The 27,313-nt window shown below is 31.9% G+C and overlaps 1 protein-coding gene across 1 annotated transcript in view; it reads right to left on the bottom strand.

Annotated features, from left to right (window-relative positions):
- LOC126885392 (zinc finger protein 177-like) overlaps window positions 1–10,913 on the bottom strand; it is a gene marked incomplete at its 3' end in the record, with an annotated part of 32,395 nt that extends 21,482 nt beyond the window's left edge. The window contains exon 1 of the mRNA XM_050651956.1: window positions 10,752–10,913. Within this exon, the coding sequence (XP_050507913.1) occupies window positions 10,752–10,913 (162 nt within the window). The remainder of the gene's footprint in view (window positions 1–10,751) is intronic.
- Window positions 10,914–27,313: the final 16,400 nt, after the last annotated feature.

Here is a 27,313-nt window from a genome sequence, read left to right as displayed (position 1 = left end):
TCTCACTTTTTACCACAGGCATATAAATTTTCAAATACCGGCTTTACTCTTTCTATCCTTCAAATTTGCCACTAGAAATACTTTTCAATGCTTTCCACGTTGGACGACAGTTGATGTGATCTTGATTATTGATATGAGATAATATTCTTATATGTCATTTAATTTAATCAATGCATTTATAATAATCTAATTAATTTACCAGATCACATATCAATATGTTTTCAATCTCAGGGCTTTTTATAAAATTAATTACTTACTTACGTGGCTTCTAAGTATTTCTCAATGGTTCCTAATCGGGACAGGAAAGAAAAGAGTAAAATAATACACACATATGGGTTCTGGGGGTATTTTAAAAAAACTAATTACAAGACGCCATCTTCAAAGAGCTCTAGCTCCCTTAGGTTGCATTTTCGGACTAGGTGAATTGAGTTAAATTGTCTTAAAATTTTCTGAGAAATCTCGGGTCTTCGTTTGTCGGGAGAGTTTCTGGCAGGGGCGTAACAGAGGCCCCCGCTGCATGAAGCTTGCGGGGGGGTCCAAATATGTCAGGGGCCCCATCTTGTCGTCTAATATATATGTAAAAATGTGTTATTATATTATTTTACGCATAGATGAAAAATGTAAGTTGCCATAAACAGTGCATGAATACACTATTAGTAGCCAAGTAAAAGACCGTTTTGGAGTGTAATTATCAGCGCCACGAGCCACGACGGATTTGCTTGACAATTTGAGTTAGGTTCTACTTAAACTTCAACTTCAAAGTCGGACTTGTGTCGTTCGTTGCTTTTACTTGGGGGGGACGAAAGGGATGTTTATCGGGGGTGAAAAACATACGTTTAAAATAAGTCCGGAAATGGATAAATTTACCAATTCTAAATCAATTTTTGTTCTATAGAGTTTATATAAGTCAATACTTTTCAAGTTATTTGTGAGGGAAAATATTTATTTTTCAACAAAGAAAACATGTTTTCAAGCGGTTTTTAGCAAAAATGTAACTTATAAAACGTTAAAAAATGTAACTTATAAAAAAAACAAAAAAAAATGGTGTATTCATGAAGTATATCGACACAGTAAAAGCAAAGTTGTAGCTCATGAAAAATTGTTCTGATCCGTCCAATTCCAAATCGAATATTTCAACGTGAATAACCAAAAAGTGAAGCACTTTTTGGGGAAAACTCATTAAAAGTTTTTTTTTAATGTTTAAAAAAGAGCTTTATTTTTATTTTTTTATAAAAGTTTCTAGCATCAAAACTAGGCGAGTTACGCTCAAAATAAAGTTGGCTCCCTTTTTTGGTAAAAAAAATAATCGTGAAAATTTCTCCCTATTTAGCACGTAGCATGTATTGTTTATATGATCTGTAACTTTGACCGGTTCGAAGTTCTTATTTTTGAAGAAATTTGGTTTTATAGTAAAAAAAATCTTTATTTTGGAAAAACGGCCTTTTTTCAAAATAACTTATAAAGTATTAGTGATACGAAAAACGTCAAACAGTAAAGAAATGTAGGTGGTTTTGCTTTTGTAAATATTTTGTGTTTTATTTTGTTTTTCTGTAAGACAAAAATTGGTTAAGATGTGGCTGTTCAAAATTTGCATACACTCGTGATTACTGACTGGTTCAAGCCCTTTCAACAATAAGCACTTTGAACTGGTGAAACTTACTAGTCATATAAAAAAAGTTAAGTAATTTGTAAAGCGGTAATGATTAGCTTCATTTGGGGTGCTAAATAGAGAGAGATTTTCACAATTTTTTTCAACCAAACAAGGTTTTAACCGTAATTTGGGCACAGCTCACTTAGTTTTGATGCTAGAAACTTTTATAAAAAATAAAGTTTTTTTAAACACTTTAAGAAAGTTTTAATGACCTTACCCCGAAAAACGCTTAATTTTTGGTTATTTCATGTTAAATATTCGGTTTAGAATTTGACGAATTAGACCAATTTTTCATGAGCTACAACTTTGCTTTTACTGGGTGGATAGACTTAATTTTTTCATAACCTACATTTTTGCTGAAAATATTTTTTTCAATCAAATACATACTTACTTTTTGAGTTATTTGCGAACAACCGCCAGTAATTTTGTGTCTTTCTCTTGTTCTACATTCAACTGGAATTTGTTTATTTATTCTGAGAATATATTATTGAATCCCTGTATTATGTTAGATACATTCATTTTATTTCTCATTATGTATTTTTATATTTTATTTTAAAATAAATGAGTATGAGTTTCCCTCCTTTTAAATAAGTGTTTATTTGACAAACCTTTCCTTAAAAATTATAAAGTTAATTATGCATGTAAACAGCAATATACTATTTTTTATGCAGATGGCATTGTTGTCTTTAAGAAAAAACTGAAGTTGGTTAGGAACTTGAAAAATTATATTGAAATGTGTGGAGAGATAAAATAGAATAAATTTGTCACACTAAAAACAGGAACAAAGGCATGCACAATTCTGGACCTCTGAGGTAAACTACACTATGTCATTTCGAGCAACTGTGTTTGCACCAAAGTTTAGAGCGCTTGGGATGTTAATAAAGATCTGATATATCCCATAATCGGTTGTCAATAGTCAATAATATAATCATAAGTCAATATGACCATAGTTTAATGATAATATATTACCAATTTGTATAATCCAACTAATAAAATCAGTGGACTAAAGGAACTTGTTTAAAATAACACCATGTGGACATAGTGTAGTTTACCTCCGAGGTCCAGAATTGAAAATGCCAGTATTTGGCATTTCACTTCAAGTATTTGGGAGTGACAATAATTAATAAATATAGAAGAAGTAAGAAGAAATAGAAAAGATACTTCTAAAAGGAAGCATGGCTGAGGAATATCAGAGATTGAACTAACCTCAGCGTTGAACAGATATGTATATCATATTGCAAAAGATAGAGAACCGTTTAAAGAAGTGATTGCCAACCTTCGTTAGAAGACAGCACAATAAGCAGAGAAGGAAGCAGAACAATGGTATAAGATTGAAGTCAAAAATGTATGTAGGGCAGCTATAATTCAAATATGTAGGTACATGAAACAGGCATTTGACCAGTGGCTTCGTATGATTGTGACAATTGGACAATAAATAAGAAAGATGAAATGAAAGTAGATATCTAGAAAAGAAAAGTACTGTAAGAAATTTTTAGTGGATTTAGGCACCAGAGTTTTATTTGCTCAGTAAGAAATAAAGGAGATCTCCCAGCAGTGCCGGATTAACCATTAGGCGGACTAGGCGGCCGTCTAGGGCCCGGGCAGTTGATGGGGCCCTTATCCCACACAAATGCATTAATTAATATTCAATTATTTAAGCAGTTATTTAAAAAAATATTAAAATGTTAAAAAAAATCAAACAGGGCTAACTGAGACAAAAAAAAAGAAAATGGTTAATTTATGATTTCCAATCAAACTCAGTTTTTTGCTTTGTCTTTTGTCAAATATCAGAAAGATACAACCGACTTCAAGACAAATTACTTAAGCAGTTATCTTCAAAGGCATCTTTATATTCCATGTTCTACTCATTCCCTCAATTTGGTAATTAATTTTGCAAGCAAATTTTGATAAAAGCTGGTAATTATTTTGGTATGGTACGTTTTTTTTTTCAATTTCTGCCTACCGATGGGCCTTATAGTCCATTCACTCACGGTAAAATATTGCAAAACCTCTGGATTTTAAAGAACCTTTGGATTTGAAACAAGAGCTTGTATTGACATGAAATTTGGTATATAAGCATAGCCAACATGTCAAACAAAAAAGTGATATTGTGCCAATGTATGTTTTTGCTCTACGGTTGAGTCCACTCCTTCTCGTGGATGAAAAAATATACCGTGAAAATACGTCCGAAAGTGAATAAACTGACCTTTGTTCAGAGTTTGTTCATCAAGTCAATACATTTCGAGTTATTTGCAAGTGAATTCATTTTTAACAAAAAATAACACGAACACGTTTTTAGACGGTTTTTCGCAAATAACTCAAAAAGTAAGTATTTTATCGAAAAAATATTCTTAGCAAAAATATAGCTTTTAAAAAATTGAAAAATGGTGTATATGTGCAGTCTGTAGACCCAGTAGAAGCAGAGTTGTAGCTAATGAAAAGTAGGTTCTTATTCGTCAAATTCCATATCGAATATTTCAACGTGAAATAATCAAAAAATGAAGCACTTTTCATGGAAAATTCATCATAACTTGTTTAAATGTTTTAAAAAAGCATTATTTTTGTTTTTTAAAAAATCTATCATAAGAAGTAAGCAAGATACGCTCAAAATAAAGTTGATCCCATTTTTTGAGTATAAAAAAAACTGATGAAAATAACCCCCTAATTAGCATCCCAAATGAAATTAATCCTTACCGCTTCACAAGCTACTTTACTTATGTATTGTTTATATGCTCTGTAAGTTTTATCGGTATAAAGTACTTATTTATAAAATGGCTGTAGTAGAAAGGGCTTGAACAAGTCACTAATCACGAGTGTATGCAATTTTTTTGTTTAGCTTAATGCTTCGACAACTAATGGCCATTGGCATTGTACAGTGGATTTTTCCAATCAGGTACCTAGTGTAGTGGGTAGTGTGTGTGTTGAGTAAATGTCTTGTTACTTAGTAAAGTCGTCAGTGTTTTTGCAAAGAGACGCTAATTGTATCTGAACGTCTGCGGTCCCTCCGGTGAGTACCGATTCCACAAGGATAGAAACTATTTTCATTTATTAATTTTTAATAAATGAAAAATTCTCTACCCAGGGTATGCAAATTTTGAACAGTCATATTTTAACCAATTTTTATTTTCCAAAAAAGCAAAAATCTAAAATATTCAGAAGATCAAAACCTATATTTTTTACTCTTTAGGATTTTTGGTACCACTAATAATTTTTAAGTTATTTTAAAAAAAAAACATTTTTTTTTTTCAAAATTTCAAAAAATTTGTTTTACTTTAAATCCCAATTTTTTGAAATATAAGCACTGTGAACCGGTAAAACTTACAGATCATATAAATAATATACTTATAAGTTTTTTCAAGATTTTCATAAATTTTCAAGATTTTTGTGCCAAAAAAGAAATCAACATTATTTTAAGCTTTACTTGCTTAATTTTGATACTTGAAACTTGTTTAAAAAAAAACAAAAATAAAACTTTTTTAACACTAAAAAAGTTGTGATGATTGTTCACCGAAAAGTGCTTCATTTTTTAGTAACTTACGTTGAAATATTTGATTTGGAATTTATCGAATAAGAATCTACTTTTCATTAGCTCCAGCTCTGCTTATACTGGGTGTACATACTTCATATATACATACACCATTTTTTTTTAATTTTGTACACGCTATATTTTTTCTAAGAATATTTTTCGATAAAATACTTAATTTTGGAGTTATTTGCGAAAAACCGTCTAAAAAGGAGTTATTTTTTTGTTGAAAAATGAACATATTCACTCGCAAATAACTCAAAAAAGTATTGATTTAGTGAAAAAACTCGATAGAACAAAAGTTACTTAGAATTAATCAGTTATCCATTATTTTGAATGTATGTTTTTTCACCCCCGAAGGGGTGGCACTCATACCCAGGGCGAAATCACACATCGACACAATATCCCTTTTTTCTTTGCCATATTAGCTATGGAAAATTAATGAAAAGTTGTTGCGAAATAAAAACAAAAAAAAAATGATCTTTTTTACATTGTCGTAATTTATTTTTGGAGTAACTACTTCCCGAAACAACATAAATATCTGTAAATTTGTTTTAAGTAAATGGTCGATATAAAGGGGCCTACTCCTTATGGCCGCCTAGGGCCCCATGATGTCTTAAACCGTCACTGTCTCCCAGTGTTTTCTCTATGTACGTACTTTGAATAATATTTCATTAGTACCCATTACTCCCCACCAAGAATAAAGTAATTCAAATTTAGTAATAATTTCAAATAAAGTAATATCACAGTATTTTGTTATACTGGGGCAATATTCAAAAATATATACTTTTGTGCTGTTATTTGGGTAAGATTGTTAATATTTTATATCAATATTGTTTTTGTTGCTTGGTACAAAATCCTTCTAATAATTTAAGTTTATCTGACTCATTCATATTGACAAGGGACGATTTTATTTAAAGATAGTTCATTCGATTACATAAAATCAAATTTAACTTAAGAATATCCGTCAGAAAAATCATAGCATGTGATTTGTCTTTAAAAATTTAAACATCAAATAAATTTAATTTCAAACTTAAATTGTGACTTATTCCCACGGAAATTGTAAATTGCATTTTATATCAAGTTCCAATGTCATGGTTTGATCGTTAGTTCTTTGTTTTGTAGTTTTAAGTCTGATGAAGTATATAAACAGAAGAAAGCTGACACCATTAATAAAACGGTAGGTACATACTATGAAGCACCCAAGTTTTATTTCCTTCCTTTCAGTGAGAAATAAAGGGTATCTCCTAGTGTTTTCTCTATGTCCTTTAAATATTTGATTAGTACCCATTACTCCCCAACAAAAATAAAGTAATATCACATTATTTTGTTATATACAGGGTGGTTCATCTTATTCGCCTCGGTGTCTGTACGGAAAACCACTTGATATTTAAAAAAAATGTCTTCACAGAAATATACAGGGCCATCAATACTACAATCTAAAAATAATATGAATTATACAGGGTGCTAAAAAAAAGAGAGGTATATCAAAGTTATATATTTTCGCCTTATATCTGATGACATTATTGAATTGACATTAAAAAATAAGCTATACTTTCATAAGGGTTCCCTATACCTAAATACAGGGTGTTTTGATTTATTTCGATTTTTATAAAAATGTAAGGTTTTAGAAAAAAATAAATATCTACGAATCTAAGAATCAGTAACAAATTCGTTCTTGGATCTTAATAGTAGACTATTTAGCATACTTAAACAGATGCTTATTGCAACAAACTTTCTTACAGGGTGGTCAAAATATGAGATTGTTCTATTAACAAATTCAAGCTGTAATAAGTTACTTATTTTAAATGGAACACCCTGTATCTTACTAGTCTATCGCGTAGAAAATTTACTTAGCTTTCAATTCTTATTAGGGTTTCCTATACCTATCTCCCTTCATTTTTTAAATATTTAAAGATTTCCTAATTTGTAAGCTTTAAAAATTAGAATTAAGTAGGTACCTATGTCGTGGTTATGTACAACACATCACCAGCACCGGCAATATACTTAGACAAGATACTGTCATTAATAAAATTTTCATTGTTATCATGTAATCACACAGAGTGTTGTATTATTTTAATTGATTTTGGCCTACATGTGACATTGAATAATATGTTTATATTAAACTGCATACCCTATATTAGATGCCGTATTCTGGAAGATATTTAAATTATATTTCATTCCGTATAAGCATTTTCTATATCTTAACCCAACGGTTATTAAGTAAATTTAAGAACACCGCTTTTTGTTTGAATTTTTGAATCGCAATTACAAACAATTAAATGCAATGGCTACTTTGACGAAAACGAGCCTATTGTAAAAAAAATATGTAAAAATGGGTATTTACAGAATAACATGGGAATTCACACTCTGTGTGATTAAATGATAAAAATGTGAACTTTATTAATGAAAGTATCTTGACTAAGATTTCCAAGTTATTGCCGGTGTTGGTGATGTGTTGTACATAACCACGACATAGGTACTTAATTCTAATTTTTAAAGCTTACAAATTAGGAAATCTTTAAATATTTAAAAAATGTAGGGAGATAGGTATAAGAAACCCTAATAAGAATTGAAAGTTAAGTAAATTTTCTACGCGATAGGCTAGTAAGATACAGGGTGTTCCATTTAAAATAAGTAAGTTATTACAGCTTGAATTTGTTAATAGAACAATCTCATATTTTGACCACCCTGTAAAAAAGTTTGTTGCAATAAGCATCTGTTTAAGTATGCTAAATAGTCTATCATTAAGATCCAAGAACGAATTTGTTACTGATTCTTGATTCGTATAAAATCGAAATATATCAAAACACCCTGTATTTAGGTATAGGGAACCCTTATGAAAGTAGAGCTTATTTTTTAATGTCAATTCAATAATGTCATCTGATATAAGGCATTCCATAAGAAAAAATATAACTTTGATATACCTCTCTTTTTTGGAGCACCCTGTATAATTCACATTATTTTTAGATTGTAGTATTGATGATCCTGTATATTTCTGTGAAGAAATTTTTTTTAAATATTAAGTGGTTTTCCGTACAGAGACCGAGGCGAATAAGATGAACCACCTTGTGTAGTGGGGTAATATCAATATCCACAAATAGCATTGACATTTAAAATTTAAAACAGTTTCATGTTTTCAATATCATACATTTATCTTGAATACCTACATTAAGTCCAAAATAAAAATAGATACATAGGTATATTTATATTAACATAAGTATAAACAGAACATTATTTACATGTAGGTAGGTACCTACATAAAACCATTGTTTTAAAGATCCAAATTTACAATGCAATCATTTATCACAAACACAAATAATAATGAAAACTATAAGAGATTACGGATATACCGATTACCAATAACCTCTAAAATAATAGCACATTATTGAATTGGAAAAAATAAAAATGTAATCTTCCCACCCATATAATAAATTTTATTTAACTTAAGCATTTAAATAATTTATTTTCAAAAAACAAATTATGTAAATAAAAAGATTGCAAAAATAATTGACAGAAGCTGCATTTTATTTGGTGTTTTATGTCAAACGTACTAAAATTCCCTAAATTTCAATGCTTGAGAACAATCATAGCCTTCTTCTTTAAGTACCGTGCCCAAATTTTTAGGCGTGGGTAGCTTCCATAACAATTTGCCGATATCGTTCTCGATCTTGTGCGGCATGTAACAATTGATCTGCTGATAAGCCAGTCCATTGACGAAGGTTTCGGAGCCATGAATATTTCTTTCGACCAATTCCTCTTTTTCCGTCGATCTTTCCATTGAGTATTAACTGCAGCATCCTGTATCTGCTATCATAGCCACCTTTACTTAACAAGCCATGAAGTTGAAACTTGGCAACATCTAATGGTAGACCGGTTAAGTCTGTCAATTCTCATTTGTTTGTATACAATATTCACCATATTTACAGAGAAACTGAAAATTTTTACAATATTTCGTGCTACAAATTATAAAGAGCTTTAAAAGTTATGTTATTAAGATGATTCTAGTTCAAACAGCTTGTTTTTTGCAGTAAAGTAGACAACTGGAGCAGATTACTATGATTATTTGCAAAGGGATGGTTTGTGCTTAGCAACGGATAACGGATTCAGTAAAATTTATTTATTATCACCTTTGTTCAACATTTGAATTTATTATTAACAATTCCAATCTTAAAAAATTATTTTTGCAAAACAATTATTGTCACCTGATGTTATTTGTTCTTTCGGCCGCGCATGTATTTTAGGAATAAGAACGTAAACTTAACACTTGAAGAAAATATGAGAAATAAGAGAAAAATAAAGAAAATTGTAACTTAAAATCTTGTGTTTTATTTGTTTTGTGATTTTGTTTCAGACCATTAATAATCAATTATTTTCATCTGTTTACGTGCAACTAAATGAAGGCTCGATTCATAGGAGCCCATGCGTATGGGGGGGCCGTGGCCCCCATGGCTTTGCGGGCGCTTTAAACTATATATTGTCATCCAAAGTATACAAAATGTAATGTGCAACATCTTCTATCTCGTCTAGCCCCCTACAAATTTTTATATGTACGGCCATGGCTCGATCCCTCCTTAACACTGGTCCCAAATAAGACAAGCCAATCAAAAACAAGCTCGTAAAATTTATTTAAAAAGCGACGAATACAAAAAAATTTTAAATATCATAAATTTATTTTAGAAATTTATTTTTGTTCATTGTATTGTTAATTAATTTTTTAAATCAAAATAATAGGCCTGGATCCCGCGTACGAAAAAAAAGTTGATTAATAGCAAGCTGAAAATTTGTTAATAGCTTAAGGGTGTCTAGTCGGATAAACTTTGATATATGGGAACACTGTAACAGGGGCAGTTTTAATTGAAGACCTTGGGACCAGAAGGGGGCATGCCACCAAATAATATTTTGGAGAAAACATCATTTTAAACTTATTTTCAAATCCTGAAATCCAATTTTTAAATTTTTCTTGGTAGTAAGGCCCATAATCGTTTGGAAATATGATATTAAATACACAGTAAAAGTAACACAAATGTATATTTAACGGTTTTTGAGTTTTTGAACATTTTTTGAAAAAATATGTGGCTTATCCCCTTTTGTATAAAAAATTATATTCTAAAATATGAACATAAAATGCAACAATAAAATAATTCAGTTGTCAAAATTTTCAATATTTGAAAAGTCGTCCAAATGTTCAATGTCTTCCAGTGGTTCATTATTCTTAATATCTGGTAGAATCTGTTGGCAAGCACCAATTTCTGCCTACACTGTTTTTTGCAACCGCAAGGTGCACCTAATTTTTTTGGTTCTATTTTCTTTCCTTTTGTATTTATATACATATTCGTAAACTAGATTTTTTTAGTCTTGCGGTCAATTTTTTATGTAGATAGATAGTTGGGTATCCTTGTGTCTCCATCGAGAACTCGAGAAGTCTGTGGGATATAAACCTATTCATTTTCCTACAATAAAGTACGTATTTTACTAAAAAGGGATAAGCCACAAAAAACCTTTAGAACAATCCTAATATTTTTAGGATCGAAAAATATAACATAAGGGGACAAGCCACACATTTAATAAACTTACTGTTCCTGAGTTTATATTTTCCCAATCGCTGCTACTTCCGGATACTGTATAGTCTTTGTCATCTTCGCTTTTATTTAAAAACGGATCTTGGTCACTGTGTTCAGAATCAAGCTCAGAAAAGTCTATTTTCCGTTTACATGCACGGGATTGTTCCGCCGCCATGTTGATTACTACTGTGGCTTGTCTCCTTCTGTTGCAATATAAAGTAATGGTGACACAACGGGACTTAACTACAACGGCCCCATCTATAAGAAAACTGCTGAAATTTTCTGTTTGGGACATTAATATGATCTTAAAGTGTGCGATTTCTACTTTAACTCATTTTTAACGAAATTGTGGCTTGTCCCCTTCTGGTCCCAAGGTCTTCAATTGTGGAACAGGTTAAAAATTTGGAACGGTCAGACCACGAAAACGGCACATTTATTTTGCCCGACAGAACAGACTTAAACTCTCCGAACAGAGATTAAACTCTCATGCAAAAATCAGACTGCTATTTATCACCTGTCATAATCCCTGTCATTTGACATATTCTACATGTTCCACTCATTAAAACGCTCATTTGGTGACAAATAGCAGTCTGATTTTTGCATGAGAGTTTGATCTCTGTTCGGAGAGTTTAAGTCTGTTCTGTCGGACAAAATACATGTGCCGTTTTCGTGGTCTGACCGTTCCAAATTTTTAACCTGTTCCACAATTAAAACTGCCCCTGTTACAGTGTTCCCATATATCAAAGTTTATCCGACTAGACACCCTTAAGCTATTAACAAATTTTCAGCTTGCTATTAATCAACTTTTTTTTCATACGCGGGATCCAGACCTATAATATAACACCTACATTTCAATAAATCCGAAATAGTTAAACAGAAATTATATTTATCTATGGCAAGGTCTTGTGCTCTTCAGAATCGCCTGTCATTGTACACATTTCTTCTAAATGACTTACTCAAACACATACTTAAATTTAAACTTTACAAGAGAAAGTTTATTTTCCCCTAAACTATACACTTTTCGATTCACCTGGTAGATACATACCAGGTCATGGTTTTTAGCCTTGGTGTGCTATGAATTATCACTATACAAATTTCTAGCCTTACAGGACGACCGTTCGTCGGGGGTTCACTAGCTCTTAGACTATAAATTGTGACTTATTCCCACGGAAATTGTAAATTGCATTTTATATCAAGTTCCAATGTCATGGTTTGTTCGTTAGTTCTTTGTTTTGTAGTTTTAAGTCTGATGAAGTATATAAAGAGAAGAAAGCTGACACCATTAATAAAACGGTAGGTACATACTATGAAGCACCCAAGTTTTATTTCCTACCTTTCCGTGAGAAACAAAGGGTATCTCCTAGTGTTTTCTCTATTTTCTTTGAATATTTGATTAGTACCCATTACTCCCCAACAAAAATAAAGTAATATCACACTATTTTGTCATATATAGTGGGGTAATATCAATATCCACAAATGGCATTGACATTTAGACTTAAAACAGTTTCATGTTTTCAATATCATACATTTATCTTGAATACCTACATTAAGTCCAAAATAAAAATAGATACATAGGTATATTTATATTAACATAAGTATAAACAGAACATTATTTACATGTAGTACCTACATAAAACCATTTTACACGTATTTTTAAAAATAGTAAATTTTTACGAGAATTTTGCTCTCCAGTGTTGCCATTTTGCCGACATGGCTTGAGTTGCACACCAGGTTTGACGATAAATTTTATCGTTTGTAACCCGTTTAAGCCCCGTATTCATAGTCGGTACTCAAGCCGATCTTGAGGTCGTTCTCAGCCAAGTCGATCTTAACGGCAGCGTCCCGCGTCATGCTCAAATTTTCGTTCTGTTTCAAAAACGATACTTCGGCTTTTCTCGGTTAAGATTGTTCCATGGTACAAAGACGCCAGGTACGACAGCCGGAATATCCGAAATTCGGATGAGTTCGCGCATGACGTCACAATGAGAGTGATTTTAAATATTCCCCGTTTAAAACATTAGCGCCCCGAACACAATTAGTTTTAAATTGGTCATAAAGAGTCACTTTAATAGATAAATATAATTTATGTTTAACTATTTCGGATTTATTGAAATGTAGGTGTTATATTATAGGTCTGGATCCCGCGTATGAAAAAAAAGTTGATTAATAGCAAGCTGAAAATTTGTTAATAGCTTAAGGGTGTCTCGTCGGACAAACTTTGATATATGGGAACACTGGAACAGGGGAAGTTTTAATTGTGGAACAGGTTAAAAATTTGGAACGGTCAGACCACGAAAACGGCACATGTATTTTGTCCGACAGAACAGACTTAAACTCTCCGAACAGAGATTAAACTCCCATGCAAAAATCAGACTGCTATTTGTCACCAAATGAGCGTTTTAATGAGTGGAACATGTAGAATATGTCAAATGACAGGGATTATGACAGGTGATAAATAGTAGTCTGATTTTTGCATGAGAGTTTAATTTCTGTTCGGAGAGTTTAAGTCTGTTCTGTCGGACAAAATAAATGTGCCGTTTTCGTGGTCTGACCGTTCCAAATTTTTAACCTGTTCCACAATTAAAACTGCCCCTATTACAGTGTTATCATATATCAAAGTTTATCCGACTAGACACCCTTAAGCTATTAACAAATTTTCAGCTTGCTATTAATCAACTTTTTTTTCATACGCGGGATCCAGACCTATAATATAACACCTACATTTCAATAAAACCGAAATAGTTAAACAGAAATTATATTTATCTATTAAAGTGACTCTTTATGACCAATTTAAAACTAATTGTGTTCGGGGCGCTAATGTTTTAAATGGGGAATATTTAAAATCACTCTCATTGTGACGTCATGCGCGAACTCATCCGAATTTCGGCTATTCCGGCTGTCGTACCTTGCGTCTTTGTACCATGGAACCATCTTAACCGAGAAAAGCCATAGTATCGTTTTTGAAACAGAACGAAAACTTGAGCATGACGCGCGACGCTGCCGTTAAGATCAACTTGGCTGAGAACGACCTCAAGATCGGCTTGAGTACCGACACAAACGATAAAATTTATCGTCAAACCTGGTGTGCAACTCAAGCCATGTCGGCAAAATGGCAACACTTGAGAGCAAAATTCTCGTAAAAATTTACTATTTTTAAAAATACGTGTAAAATGGTTTTATGTAGGTACCTACATGTAAATAATGTTCTGTTTATACTTATGTTAATATAAATATACCTATGTATCTATTTTTATTTTGGACAATGTAGGTATTCAAGATAACAACATGAAACTGTTTTAAATTCTAAATGTCAATGCTATTTGTGGATATTGATATTACCCCACTATATATGACAAAATAGTGTGATATTACTTTATTTTTGTTGGGGAGTAATGGGTACTAGTCAAATATTCAAAGAACATAGAGAAAAACACTAGGAGATACCCTTTATTTCTCACTGAAAGGAAGGAAATAAAACTTGGGTGCTTCATAGTATGTACCTACCGTTTTATTAATGGTGTCAGCTTTCTTCTCTTTATATACTTCATCAGACTTAAAACTACAAAACAAAGAACTAACGAACAAACCATGACATTGGAACTTGATATAAAATGCAATTTACAATTTCCGTGGGAATAAGTCACAATTTATAGTCTAAGAGCTAGTGAACCCCCGACTAACGGTCGTCTTGTACGGCTAGAAATTTGTATAGTGATAATTCATAGCACACCAAGGCTAAAAACCATGACCTGGTATGTATCTACCAGGTGAATCGAAAAGTGCATAGTTTAGGGGAAAATAAACTTTCTCCTGTAAAGTTTAAATTTAAGTATGTGTTTGAGTAAGTCATTTAGAAGAAATGTGTACAATGACAGGCGATTCTGAAGAGCACAAGACCTTGCCAGGCGAGTGGAAAAATTAGGGGTTTTTCCTAAAATTATTTTTTTGCATCGAAAAAAGTTTTTTTTCGATTTTTTGAATCATTCCAAACAGAAAAGGTCTCTAGTGATTTTTCTCTTAGGTTAATAGTTTTTGTTATATAACCGATTAAAAATTTTGAAAATTACGAAATCGGTCATTTTTAACCCTAAATCGGACATTTAACTAAAAATGTCAATGTTACCAAGGTAGGTAGATATTATTTAAACATTGATTGATGAAATCCCGAAGAGTTTTTTGCAATACAATATCGAAAACCCCTTTGTTTTTTAATTGCTAATCAAGCGGGCAATCATACTGTAGTATAAGTGAGGACGTTTGAGTTTGTATAAATTCATTATCTCGAGAATGGGCAAATTTGAAGAGAAATCCTCAAACAGGTCAATTTTTATTTTTAAATTAGGCCTTTTTGGCATATATATATATATATATATATATATATATATATATATATATATATATATATATATATATATATATATATATATATGTATATATATATAGATATTAACTGTAGCTACAGGCACCCAGTAAATCGACGTCAATGTAGCTCCCGGTGTATATTGTATATAGTAAATATTGATATTTAGGCACCCAGAAACTATTTGTTAATTAGGCATCCAAGTTGTATAAGATTTTAATAATATATTACAAACAAGCACCACGCAGCATTGTCACATTTATGGGGGTCACATTGACTGTTTTTCTGGTTAAAGTGTATATTAGTTATTTAAAGTTGACACTGATTTTACATGTTCATAAAATATGTATGTAAAAGTGGGTGCCACTAATTATCGTAATAAAAAAATATGCAATTTTATTCGAGTGAATAAAGACCTCAAACGTATTAAATTTTATTTTATTTTAAATTTTTAACTGCGTATATGTCCATCAAAAATAAACTGCATAATAGAAGGAGACATACTTGCTGACCTAACAAAATATGCACTACAAACAAAATAAATAATAAACTACGGAACATCTTCTTCTTATACTTGTTGTAGATCTGTCGATTTGTTAATTCCGACATTGAAGTATTTCTTGAGAGGTAGACTGCCAGCTATCCCTCCATCTTTTTGGTGGTCTTCCTGGTGGACGCTTGGCTGCTGGTTTTCCTTCTAGCGCAATTATTGATAGTCTGTACTCCTCCATTCTTTTTACATGACTGAACCATTCTCTTCATCTTTGCCTACCCCATCTGACTACATCTTGCACACCACATTGTTCCCTGATGATGTTGTTTCGTATATCTTCTTGGCTTCCCTGCTATTGCTCTTAGTGTCATCATTTCGGCTGTTCATAGCATGCTTTTGGTTTTATTGGTGTCTTCTCTTGATTCAATGTCATACGTCATAACAGGTCTGATGCAAGTTTTATAAATTCTAACTTTGCTGTCTATTCTCATATATGGGTTATTCCAGAACACATCTCTCCAACATCCGGACAAGACAGCGGCCTTGTTAATTTGTCCTCTTAGGTCTCTGGTTGGGTCACAATTTGATAAGTCTACACCTAGATATTTGAACTGGTGTAGCTGTTGTATGGGTTTTCCCTCTACCACGAGCTTGCATCTAATTTAATCTTTCGCAATGGAAATGCATTTTGTTTTTTGCGTGGATATGTTCATGTGAGTCGACGACATGCTTGGTAGAATCGATAAAGTTGTCTTTGTGTCATCCTCATCCTCTGCAATCAGGGCTGCATCATCCGCATAGCGCACTACACTGATTCAACTGTGACCGAGTCTGTATCCTAGTTGTAGCGATTCCACATCTTCTATTATTTTATCCATTAGAATATTGAATAGAAATGGACTCAGGCTGTCTTCCTGCCTGATTTTTCCTGGTGTTGGTATGTTTGCCGTAGTGGTGTCGTTTGTTTTAATTTTTATCGAGTTGTTATTGTTCATTTATTTTATGACTTCAACAATGTTTGCCAGTATCCTTTTTGCTTCATTTTCTGTAACATATTGCCAAGTCTGACTCTGTCAAATGCTTTCGTTAGGTCTTCTTCTTCTTAAAGTTCCATCTCCTATCGGAGGTTGGATATCATAATGGCTATGGTCACTTTGTTGGCTGCTGCTCTGAACAGTTGTAATGAACTACAGTTAAACCATTCTCTAAGGTTCCTCAGCCAGGAGATGCGTCTTCTTCCTATGCTTCTTCTTCCTTGGATCCTTCCTTGCATAATAATTCTCAGCAACTCAAATTTTTCTCCTCTGGTAATGTAACCCAAATATTCCAATTTTTTGTAGTTTTTATAAACTTCTATAATTTCTAACTCCTTATTTAAACGTCGTAGCACTTCAACATTGGTAATCCTTTAAACCCACTGAATTTTCAATATTCTTCTGTAACACCACATTTCGAACGCTTCTATTCTTTTTATGTGTTGTCTCTTCAATGTCCAAGCTTCCATTCCGTATAGCAATACGGAAAATATGTAGCATCTTAGAGCCCTCAATGTGAGAGGCAACTGAAGGTCTTTGTTTGTAAGCAGTGTCTTCATTTTTATAAATGCTTGCCTTGCAGTTTCAATTCGGACTTTATAATTTCTAGGTCTACGAAACAAATATATTCGGGTTTGTTATATTCTACCGATTTCTCTTTCACTTGTTTCATGACAAATATTGCGTCTGCCATCGACCTGTGTTTTCTGAATCCTTGCTGTTCTTCTCTGTTCTTTGTCTGTGATTCCAATTTATCCTTGATTGAGTATGCCTGTGAATAACTTCATTGTCGTATTTAAGAGAGTTATTCCTGTGTTGCTGTCCGGATATGATCTTTGTCCTTTCTTAAAAATCGGTATTGTGATACTGTTTTGCCAATCTTGTGGTATCTCTGCTCTGTCTAAGATTTTGTTAGACAATGTTGTGAGACCATTAGTGACTTTCTAACCGCTATATTTCAGCAGTTCGTTCATCAGTACCTGGCGATCATCTATTCTTTAAGATCTTCATTCTCGCTTCTTCTTCAGTTTCTTTAGTGATATACCTGTCTTCTGTTTTGTAATCGTGTTCGCCATTGGCTTCTTCACCTTTGTAGGGTTCCATGTAGTGATCCATGTTACTTGTGAACTTGATCCAATACTCTCTTTTTATTGTTCTTATTAGCGAATTTATTCTGTTTGTTTTTTCTATATAGATGGCACGTTGTTCCTGCGTTCCGGTGCTTTTATAACGCACATAGTATTTTCTCATTTGTTCTGCGAGTTCTTTGACTTATTGACAAAACCATGGTTTGTTGTTTCTTATTGCGCTGGTGTTTGTTTTTCTTTGAAGAAAGAAATTTTATTTTTTTAATATGATTTTCTATAAAACTTTTGCTTTCCAAGTATATAAAAACTATATTTTTTTGATATACTGATCTTATCCACTGGACAATTCTTTCAGGTCTTGTAGATTTCAAAGCTAGAGAAAAAAACTATAATTTCCACCCCAACAATAATAACTGTACCTATGTATACATATACTAATATACTAATATGTAGTCACTTTTGTATACAGTGATGAGCGCGCTAATAATCGGCACAATAACGCAAAAGATGGAAATCATATTAAGTTGAGAGATAGAATGAAATGAAACTAGCAGAGTTGGAAAATTTAGCGATAAAAACGTATAAATTTAAATTCTATTGATTGTTTTCCACCTTTAGATGTATCAGAGGAGTATGTCAACTAAAACAGTCACTCTCACAGTGGCAGTTGCCAAACTCGTGCGATACGTCTAAAGGTGGGAAACAGTAATTAGAATGTAAATTTATAGGTTTTTATCGCTAAACTTTCCACATCTACTAGTTTCATTTCTTTTATCTCACAACCTAATATGTTTTCCATATTTTACGTGATTTTGCCGGTTATTAGCGCGCTCATCACTGTACATATAGAGATGTTTAAAATAATGGAATAAATTCAATTTATCGAAAACAGTTCACTTTGGAGAAAAATCCCGAGACAGGTCGATTTTTATTTTTAAATTATGATTTTTTGACATATTATTCAGGGGTGGCCAAGCTCCTTAATAGTCCGAGCCACTTTTCACAAGTTGAAGTTTTTCGCGAGCCGCAATCAAAGAAGGTATTTACAATGGTTTTTAACAGAACTTTTACTTACTGAAACCGAAATAAAATTACGAAATATTGAAACTTATTTACATTTTTGTTTTTCTTCTTTTGATATAATTCTTTACAATTGGGTGATTAATACCTATATGACAGTACTTCTAAGTAATTCTTTTAGTTGCTGGTTAGTTAATATTGATAGGTGTTAGGATTTCACGCATTATAAAATGGTCCACACAAGTACTATACGTTGTTCCTAATTTGGAAATAATTCGACAAGCATCCTTTTGTAGGGTACCTACTTGGATTCTGATACAAATTTCCAAAATTCGGTATTCGGCGTCGACTTATAGTTTTATTTTTGAGCTTGGTCTTCTTGCGTCTCTATTAATTTTAATTCCACAGATGTTGTTTGGGTTATATATTGGTAATGGTAAAAAATTCACCTTATGAACTATGTTCATTTCAAATGAATTTAGAAAAAAAATTAAGAGACGATTTAACATATTTTAAGTCTTCAAATCTATTTTGAAGTTCGGTCAATATACTTTCCGGCTTTTTTATATACCTACTCATTAAGTTTTTCTAGTTTAATGTTGCAAAAAAAATTTTAAGTCGAGTAAAATGACTAAAATGTAAAATGTGTACCTAATCCAAATTACAAATTATATCCGTAGCAAGAGTTATACAAAAATCAAAAATCGGTCTGGATTCGGTTGATTACTGACTTTTACATTGAGCCACTCTTATGTAATGTTCGTTAGCGCAGTTTTCAATGTGTCATAATAATATATCATTTTTATCTTGGATGGAAATGGAATTTGTTACAAAGTCTTTCATGTTTGTTGTCAGTGATTTAAAAGACATTTTGAAACACATATAGAACGATAACAATTTTTTTAAATCATATCTACTTAATACAAAATTGAAAAATAACTCGAGAGTACAATCAAGAGCCACAAGTAATCATTCAAAGAGTCGCATGTGGCTCGTGAGCCGCAGTTTGGCCACCCCTGATACTATAATAGTGATTCATTCATTTGGGCGTTATGATGTAATCGATGATTTTTTTAAATGGAAACGGGGGTCGTGTGGTAGCTCATTTGAAAGGTTATTCAATTCTATAGTCAGTAATTTAATCAATAACATTATTATTTATACAGGATGGCTAAAAAATATTTTTTGAAACAAATTAATTAACTCAAAAAGAAGAATATAATTAGACATGTAATTTATTTAACTCAAAATACATTTTACTTATGTAAGAAAATATAAAAAAAAATGTTTATTTCATACATAAACATTGCTTTTCTCATAAATTAAATGTCAAACAACAACTCACCTACTTGTTGGCAGTTTGAACATTTAATTTAAGCGAAAAATAATGCTTGTTTATCAAATAAACATTTTTTTTCTCTTTTCTGACAGTAGTAGAATGTATTTTGAATTAAAAAAATGCATACATTCTTCTTTTTGCAGCAAACAATTTAATTCAAAAATAATTTTGTTGACCTCCCTTTATAAATAAGGATTATAACGTTTATTTTTATTACCGACTAGAGAATTAAATAACCTTTAAAATGAGCTACTACACGACCCCTATTCCCATTAAAAAAATTATTGATTGCGTCATCACGCCCTAATGGATGACGTTACTATTATGGCATACCTATACACTCACCGGCACAAAATTCCACCACCCAAAATTTTTTATTAAGTTTGACAATCTAAACTTTATTATTTGTACTCCGATTTTCAAGATTCTTGCATCAATTTGTAGGTACATGTATTGACCTCGTTTGGTATTAATACAGTAACAAAAATTGTTTGCTTAGATGGCATTATATGGAGGTGAATTGAAGTGTTGTTTTTTCTCTAAGTTTAAACAATTCTGTGGAAAAATTGGAGGGCTGATTTTGTTTCATACTCCGTTTGTGTTATCCTGGAGGTATCACTAAAGTTTTGTGAATTATCCGAATATCTCTTTTCTTGTAATAGCTGTAAATAAAAACACTGATTTGAAGGTTTATTTAGTTAAAAATATCAAACGCAATAAAATTCACAAAACAAAACAAAATTAACAACAAAAAAACAATTCAATAGCGGGTATGTCCACCTTTTGTAGAAACGACTGCTCCCAATCTGTTTAGCATCTAATAGTGTTATCCTTGCTTGGGGAATAGCCCGATATTCCTCTACCAGGGCCGTTACCGTACCAAATTTTCTGAACCCCTAGGATGACGGCGAATAGCTTTTTTTAATTAATCCCATAAATGCTCAATAGGATTGAGATCTGGACTGCATGCGGACCATTCTAATCTTATCAATCCAACCTCTATTTTATAAGTCAATTCAGTGTTTTTATTTACAAAAAATTGTACAGCTCTTACAAGAAAAGAGATAATCGGATAATACAAAAAAAAATTAGTGATGTCTCCGGGATAATATGACAGGACTATGAAACAAAATCAGCTATTCCATTTTTCCACAGAATTTTTTAAAGTTTAAGGAGAAAATACAACGCTTCAATTAACCCTTGTATAATGCCATGCAAGCAAAATTTTTTGTTAGCGGAATAATACCAAATGATATCAATAAATGTACCTATCAACTGGTGCAAGAATCTTAAAAATCGGAGCACAAATAATAAAGTTATAAATTGTCAAACTTCATCAAAAATTTTGGGTGGCGGAATTTTATGCCGGGGAGTGTATGTCAAAAAATCATACTTTAAAACTAAAAATCGACCTGTCTCGGGATTTTTCTCCAAAGTGGCCATAAAATGAATTTATTCCATAATTTAGAATATCTCTTTATATAAATTTTAAATCTGTACTATATATCTTAGCGATTCTATTTCATCAAATAAATAAAAAATTTCATTAAAAAAACCTCGTTAGTTTCTCCATTTCATTCTACAATAGAATGACTAAGTCAAACTGGAACATGAAGTAAAAACCACTTCTATGTAAAAGGTATATTTACTAAAAATTTTTAGAATCCCAATGGATTCAATAAAATGAGTTCATCAGAACGTTTTCAAACCTATCGGTCCATCATCAGTGATCTAAAATCAAATAAGTAATCCCACTATTAAAATTAAAAAGATGGTTGAAATTGTGAAAGTTAAAAAATGTGGTTATGATTACTTACTTGAATACTTGCAAAATAGCCCCAGAACCAAACAATGGTTGTGATTATAAATAAATCTACATTATGTTGAAATAAATTTAAAATGGCTAAACGCCGATGTTAAAGGATTAAACCTCTGGGAACATGGTGAAACTCTACCCGAGGACCCAATCAACCATCTTCGGTCAACGATGACTACTAAGTGTCAAAGCTATGTAAGGAAATGCTTGATGTGACATTGACAGTTAAGGAAGAAGGTAGTCGATTTTCTAGGAATTTTAAAAAACAAAGTCATGATCCAGAAGAAGATATGTTAAAGCTTTTAATATCTGAAATTGTATGTTAATTAAATCTATTGTTGTTTAAAATTAAAAGATAATGTGTTTTACAAAATAAAATTATTTTAACTGTAGGTAACTACAAATTGACTGTATCAAATAAAATTAACCTGATCAAAAAATTACAATATGATAAAGTGAGCTGATTAGTAGTAATAACAGAAATAAAATTAAATAAGTGGTGTTGTAGAAGAAGTTTTAAATTTTGAAAAGGGATATTATTATATCAAGAAATTTATATGTCCACAGCATGTGTATTGATGGTTGTATAGGTAGTAGGGAAAGTATTGTTTGGATGTAGGTGAAAATTAAAAAATTTTTTTATATAGATTGGAGTTAGGATAAAGTCAATCTGATAGTAGAAAATGTGATTCAGGAATGCAATTATTATGGAAAAATTTTAATGAAATTGAGAAAATTCTTGTGACAAACTGGTGAATATGTAATTGATAATAAATAATTTTAGGAAAAACAGGTTGCCCAGTTGATACAAACTAAAATTTAATTAGTATAGAAAACAATAGGTGTAATGAATGAAATAGAATTAATAAAACAAAATTAAGAGAATGAATATTGTTATAATTTGATTAAAGAATGACTGAGTTTAACTGTGATTAAAGAAATAAAGTGATGAAATGTTAGATGTGAAGATAAAAAATATATTTGGAAAAGGTCAAAGACAAAAAGCTAAGGAGTGTGATGTAGGGTCAAGCATAGGTGAAATGAGTGAAAGAGAAAGATTGGAGAGTTGGGTATGAGGGTTGAACTGAATGAAGAAAAGAAATGAAAGAAGTGTGAAAAGAGGGTATGGTAAATTAATTAGGTTTTGATTAAGAGGAGTTTATGTGGTTAGTAATGATTAGTATGTGTAAGGAGTTTGGAGCCAGTAAGGGAACGAAGAAGATAGTTGACAGTGGGTAAATAGGATGAAGAAGATAGCAGATAGGATAGGACAAGGGAAGGTATAACAAAGTAATAGGAATTATGAAAATAATTGACGGTGAATGGGGACAAAATTGCGGTTAAGGGATGTTTGTCGGTTAACACAATTGGGACTTTTCTTTAGGTCTTTGACAATTTCCAAATCCTCGTATAAGTCTAAACGGAGTGTATTTTTTTGTTGAATGTTGTGTATCAACTGGACCCCATCAGGAATCTTAAGTTCGTGTTTATTGACTTTTAAATGGTGTGAAAAAGCTGAAGTGGTATCTCTCTTACTGTGTTCTGCCGATCGGGTGGAAAGAGATCTATAAGTTCTACCAATGTAGGTAGCATCGCAGTCTGAACAAGAGAGTCTGTATACCCCACTACGACTCATGTAATGGATAGGGTCTTTGGTGTTAGTTAAGCTTTTATTGAGGGTGTTATTGACTTTAAATGAGATTTTGATGTTATCACAAGAATTAGAAATGATTTGTTTGACTCTTTCAGATAATTTGGAGTTATTAAACGGTAAGGAGGCATAAATTGGAGTAGTTGTGGAAGATGATGAGAAAGCGGATTGTTGAAGTAACTTAAGTTCTCTTTTCTGTTGAAGTTTAAGGATGATGTCTGGGTCATAACCATTGTTAACTGCAATTTGTTTGATGATGTTCAGTTCTTTGTTAAATTCAGTTGTAGATAGAGGAATAGAGTTTAATCTATATATAAAGCTACGAAATGCAGAAAGTTTATGTGAAAGAGGATGGTTAGAAGTGGAATGGATAACGTGATCAGTCTGTGTAGGTTTACGGTAGATACCAAAGTTGAAGTGGTCATCTAGTCTGGTAATAGATATGTCCAAGAAGTTAATGGAGTTAGAAGATTCTAGTTCCATGGTAAAAGTGATTTTAGGATGGATTAGATTGATTTTATGAAGTAAGTTGTGAGCTGAGTCGGAGTTACCAGATATGAGGACTAAAATGTCATCTACATAACGAAACCAATGTAATATCTCTGGATTTTTTGTGATATGATTGGATTCTAAATGATCCATAAAGACATCAGCTAAGAAAGGGGATAAGCAACTTCCCATTGCTAAACCATCTGGTTGTTGATAAAAGTTGTTGTTGAAGACAAAGTAATCTTGAGATAGGCAGATTTTGAGAATGTTTATAATAGATGAAGTGGTAGTGGAGGTCACCGAATTATTTAAAAGAAGCGAGTTGACCAGACTAAGGTTCCCAAAAATGAATCGATTAGTCTGGTCAACTCGCTTCTTTTAAATAATTCGGTGACCTCCACTACCACTTCATCTATTATAAACATTCTCAAAATCTGCCTATCTCAAGATTACTTTGTCTTCAACAACAACTTTTATCAACAACCAGATGGTTTAGCAATGGGAAGTTGCTTATCCCCTTTCTTAGCTGATGTCTTTATGGATCATTTAGAATCCAATCATATCACAAAAAATCCAGAGATATTACATTGGTTTCGTTATGTAGATGACATTTTAGTCCTCATATCTGGTAACTCCGACTCAGCTCACAACTTACTTCATAAAATCAATCTAATCCATCCTAAAATCACTTTTACCATGGAACTAGAATCTTCTAACTCCATTAACTTCTTGGACATATCTATTACCAGACTAGATGACCACTTCAACTTTGGTATCTACCGTAAACCTACACAGACTGATCACGTTATCCATTCCACTTCTAACCATCCTCTTTCACATAAACTTTCTGCATTTCGTAGCTTTATATATAGATTAAACTCTATTCCTCTATCTACAACTGAATTTAACAAAGAACTGAACATCATCAAACAAATTGCAGTTAACAATGGTTATGACCCAGACATCATCCTTAAACTTCAACAGAAAAGAGAACTTAAGTTACTTCAACAATCCGCTTTCTCATCATCTTCCACAACTACTCCAATTTATGCCTCCTTACCGTTTAATAACTCCAAATTATCTGAAAGAGTCAAACAAATCATTTCTAATTCTTGTGATAACATCAAAATCTCATTTAAAGTCAATAACACCCTCAATAAAAGCTTAACTAACACCAAAGACCCTATCCATTACATGAGTCGTAGTGGGGTATACAGACTCTCTTGTTCAGACTGCGATGCTACCTACATTGGTAGAACTTATAGATCTCTTTCCACCCGATCGGCAGAACACAGTAAGAGAGATACCACTTCAGCTTTTTCACACCATTTAAAAGTCAATAAACACGAACTTAAGATTCCTGATGGGGTCCAGTTGATACACAACATTCAACAAAAAAATACACTCCGTTTAGACTTATACGAGGATTTGGAAATTGTCAAAGACCTAAAGAAAAGTCCCAATTGTGTTAACCGACAAACATCCCTTAACCGCAATTTTGTCCCCATTCACCGTCAATTATTTTTTCATAATTCCTATTACTTTGTTATACCTTCCCTTGTCCTATCCTATCTGCTATCTTCTTCATCCTATTTACCCACTGTCAACTATCTTCTTCGTTCCCTTACTGGCTCCAAACTCCTTACACATACTAATCATTACTAACCACATAAACTCCTCTTAATCAAAACCTAATTAATTTACCATACCCTCTTTTCACACTTCTTTCATTTCTTTTCTTCATTCAGTTCAACCCTCATACCCAACTCTCCAATCTTTCTCTTTCACTCATTTCACCTATGCTTGACCCTACATCACACTCCTTAGCTTTTTGTCTTTGACCTTTTCCAAATATATTTTTTATCTTCACATCTAACATTTCATCACTTTATTTCTTTAATCACAGTTAAACTCAGTCATTCTTTAATCAAATTATAACAATATTCATTCTCTTAATTTTGTTTTATTAATTCTATTTCATTCATTACACCTATTGTTTTCTATACTAATTAAATTTTAGTTTGTATCAACTGGGCAACCTGTTTTTCCTAAAATTATTTATTATCAATTACATATTCACCAGTTTGTCACAAGAATTTTCTCAATTTCATTAAAATTTTTCCATAATAATTGCATTCCTGAATCACATTTTCTACTATCAGATTGACTTTATCCTAACTCCAATCTATATAAAATTTTTTAATTTTCACCTACATCCAAACAATACTTTCCCTACTACCTATACAACCATCAATACACATGCTGTGGACATATAAATTTCTTGATATAATAATATCCCTTTTCAAAATTTAAAACTTCTTCTACAACACCACTTATTTAATTTTATTTCTGTTATTACTACTAATCAGCTCACTTTATCATATTGTAATTTTTTGATCAGGTTAATTTTATTTGATACAGTCAATTTGTAGTTACCTACAGTTAAAATAATTTTATTTTGTAAAACACATTATCTTTTAATTTTAAACAACAATAGATTTAATTAACATACAATTTCAGATATTAAAAGCTTTAACATATCTTCTTCTGGATCATGACTTTGTTTTTTTAAAATTCCTAGAAAATCGACTACCTTCTTCCTTAACTGTCAATGTCACATCAAGCATTTCCTTACATAGCTTTGACACTTAGTAGTCATCGTTGACCGAAGATGGTTGATTGGGTCCTCGGGTAGAGTTTCACCATGTTCCCAGAGGTTTAATCCTTTAACATCGGCGTTTAGCCATTTTAAATTTATTTCAACATAATGTAGATTTATTTATAATCACAACCATTGTTTGGTTCTGGGGCTATTTTGCAAGTATTCAAGTAAGTAATCATAACCACATTTTTTAACTTTCACAATTTCAACCATCTTTTTAATTTTAATAGTGGGATTACTTATTTGATTTTAGATCACTGATGATGGACCGATAGGTTTGAAAACGTTCTGATGAACTCATTTTATTGAATCCATTGGGATTCTAAAAATTTTTAGTAAATATACCTTTTACATAGAAGTGGTTTTTACTTCATGTTCCAGTTTGTTTAACTATAAGGTATACAGCCAATCCAGGGAACTACCCCCTTTTTAGTTTAATGACTAAGTCCTTACAAGAAAAAAATTAATGCTTTTAGAGTATTCTCTAGTGGCTTCGAATATATACACTAAACACTATACCAAAACTAAACGTTAAAGGGATAATACTTTATTACTATTATTATAATTAGGTTAGGTTAATTATCTTGTACTTTGTCGTCTAATAATTTAAGTACCAATACAGA

Source organism: Diabrotica virgifera, chromosome 5 (genome assembly GCF_917563875.1).
Source record: "Diabrotica virgifera virgifera chromosome 5, PGI_DIABVI_V3a".
Taxonomy (NCBI): domain Eukaryota; kingdom Metazoa; phylum Arthropoda; class Insecta; order Coleoptera; family Chrysomelidae; genus Diabrotica; species Diabrotica virgifera.
Note: the sequence above shows the minus strand (reverse complement) of the source record. Positions and strands in the feature narration are given on the sequence as shown.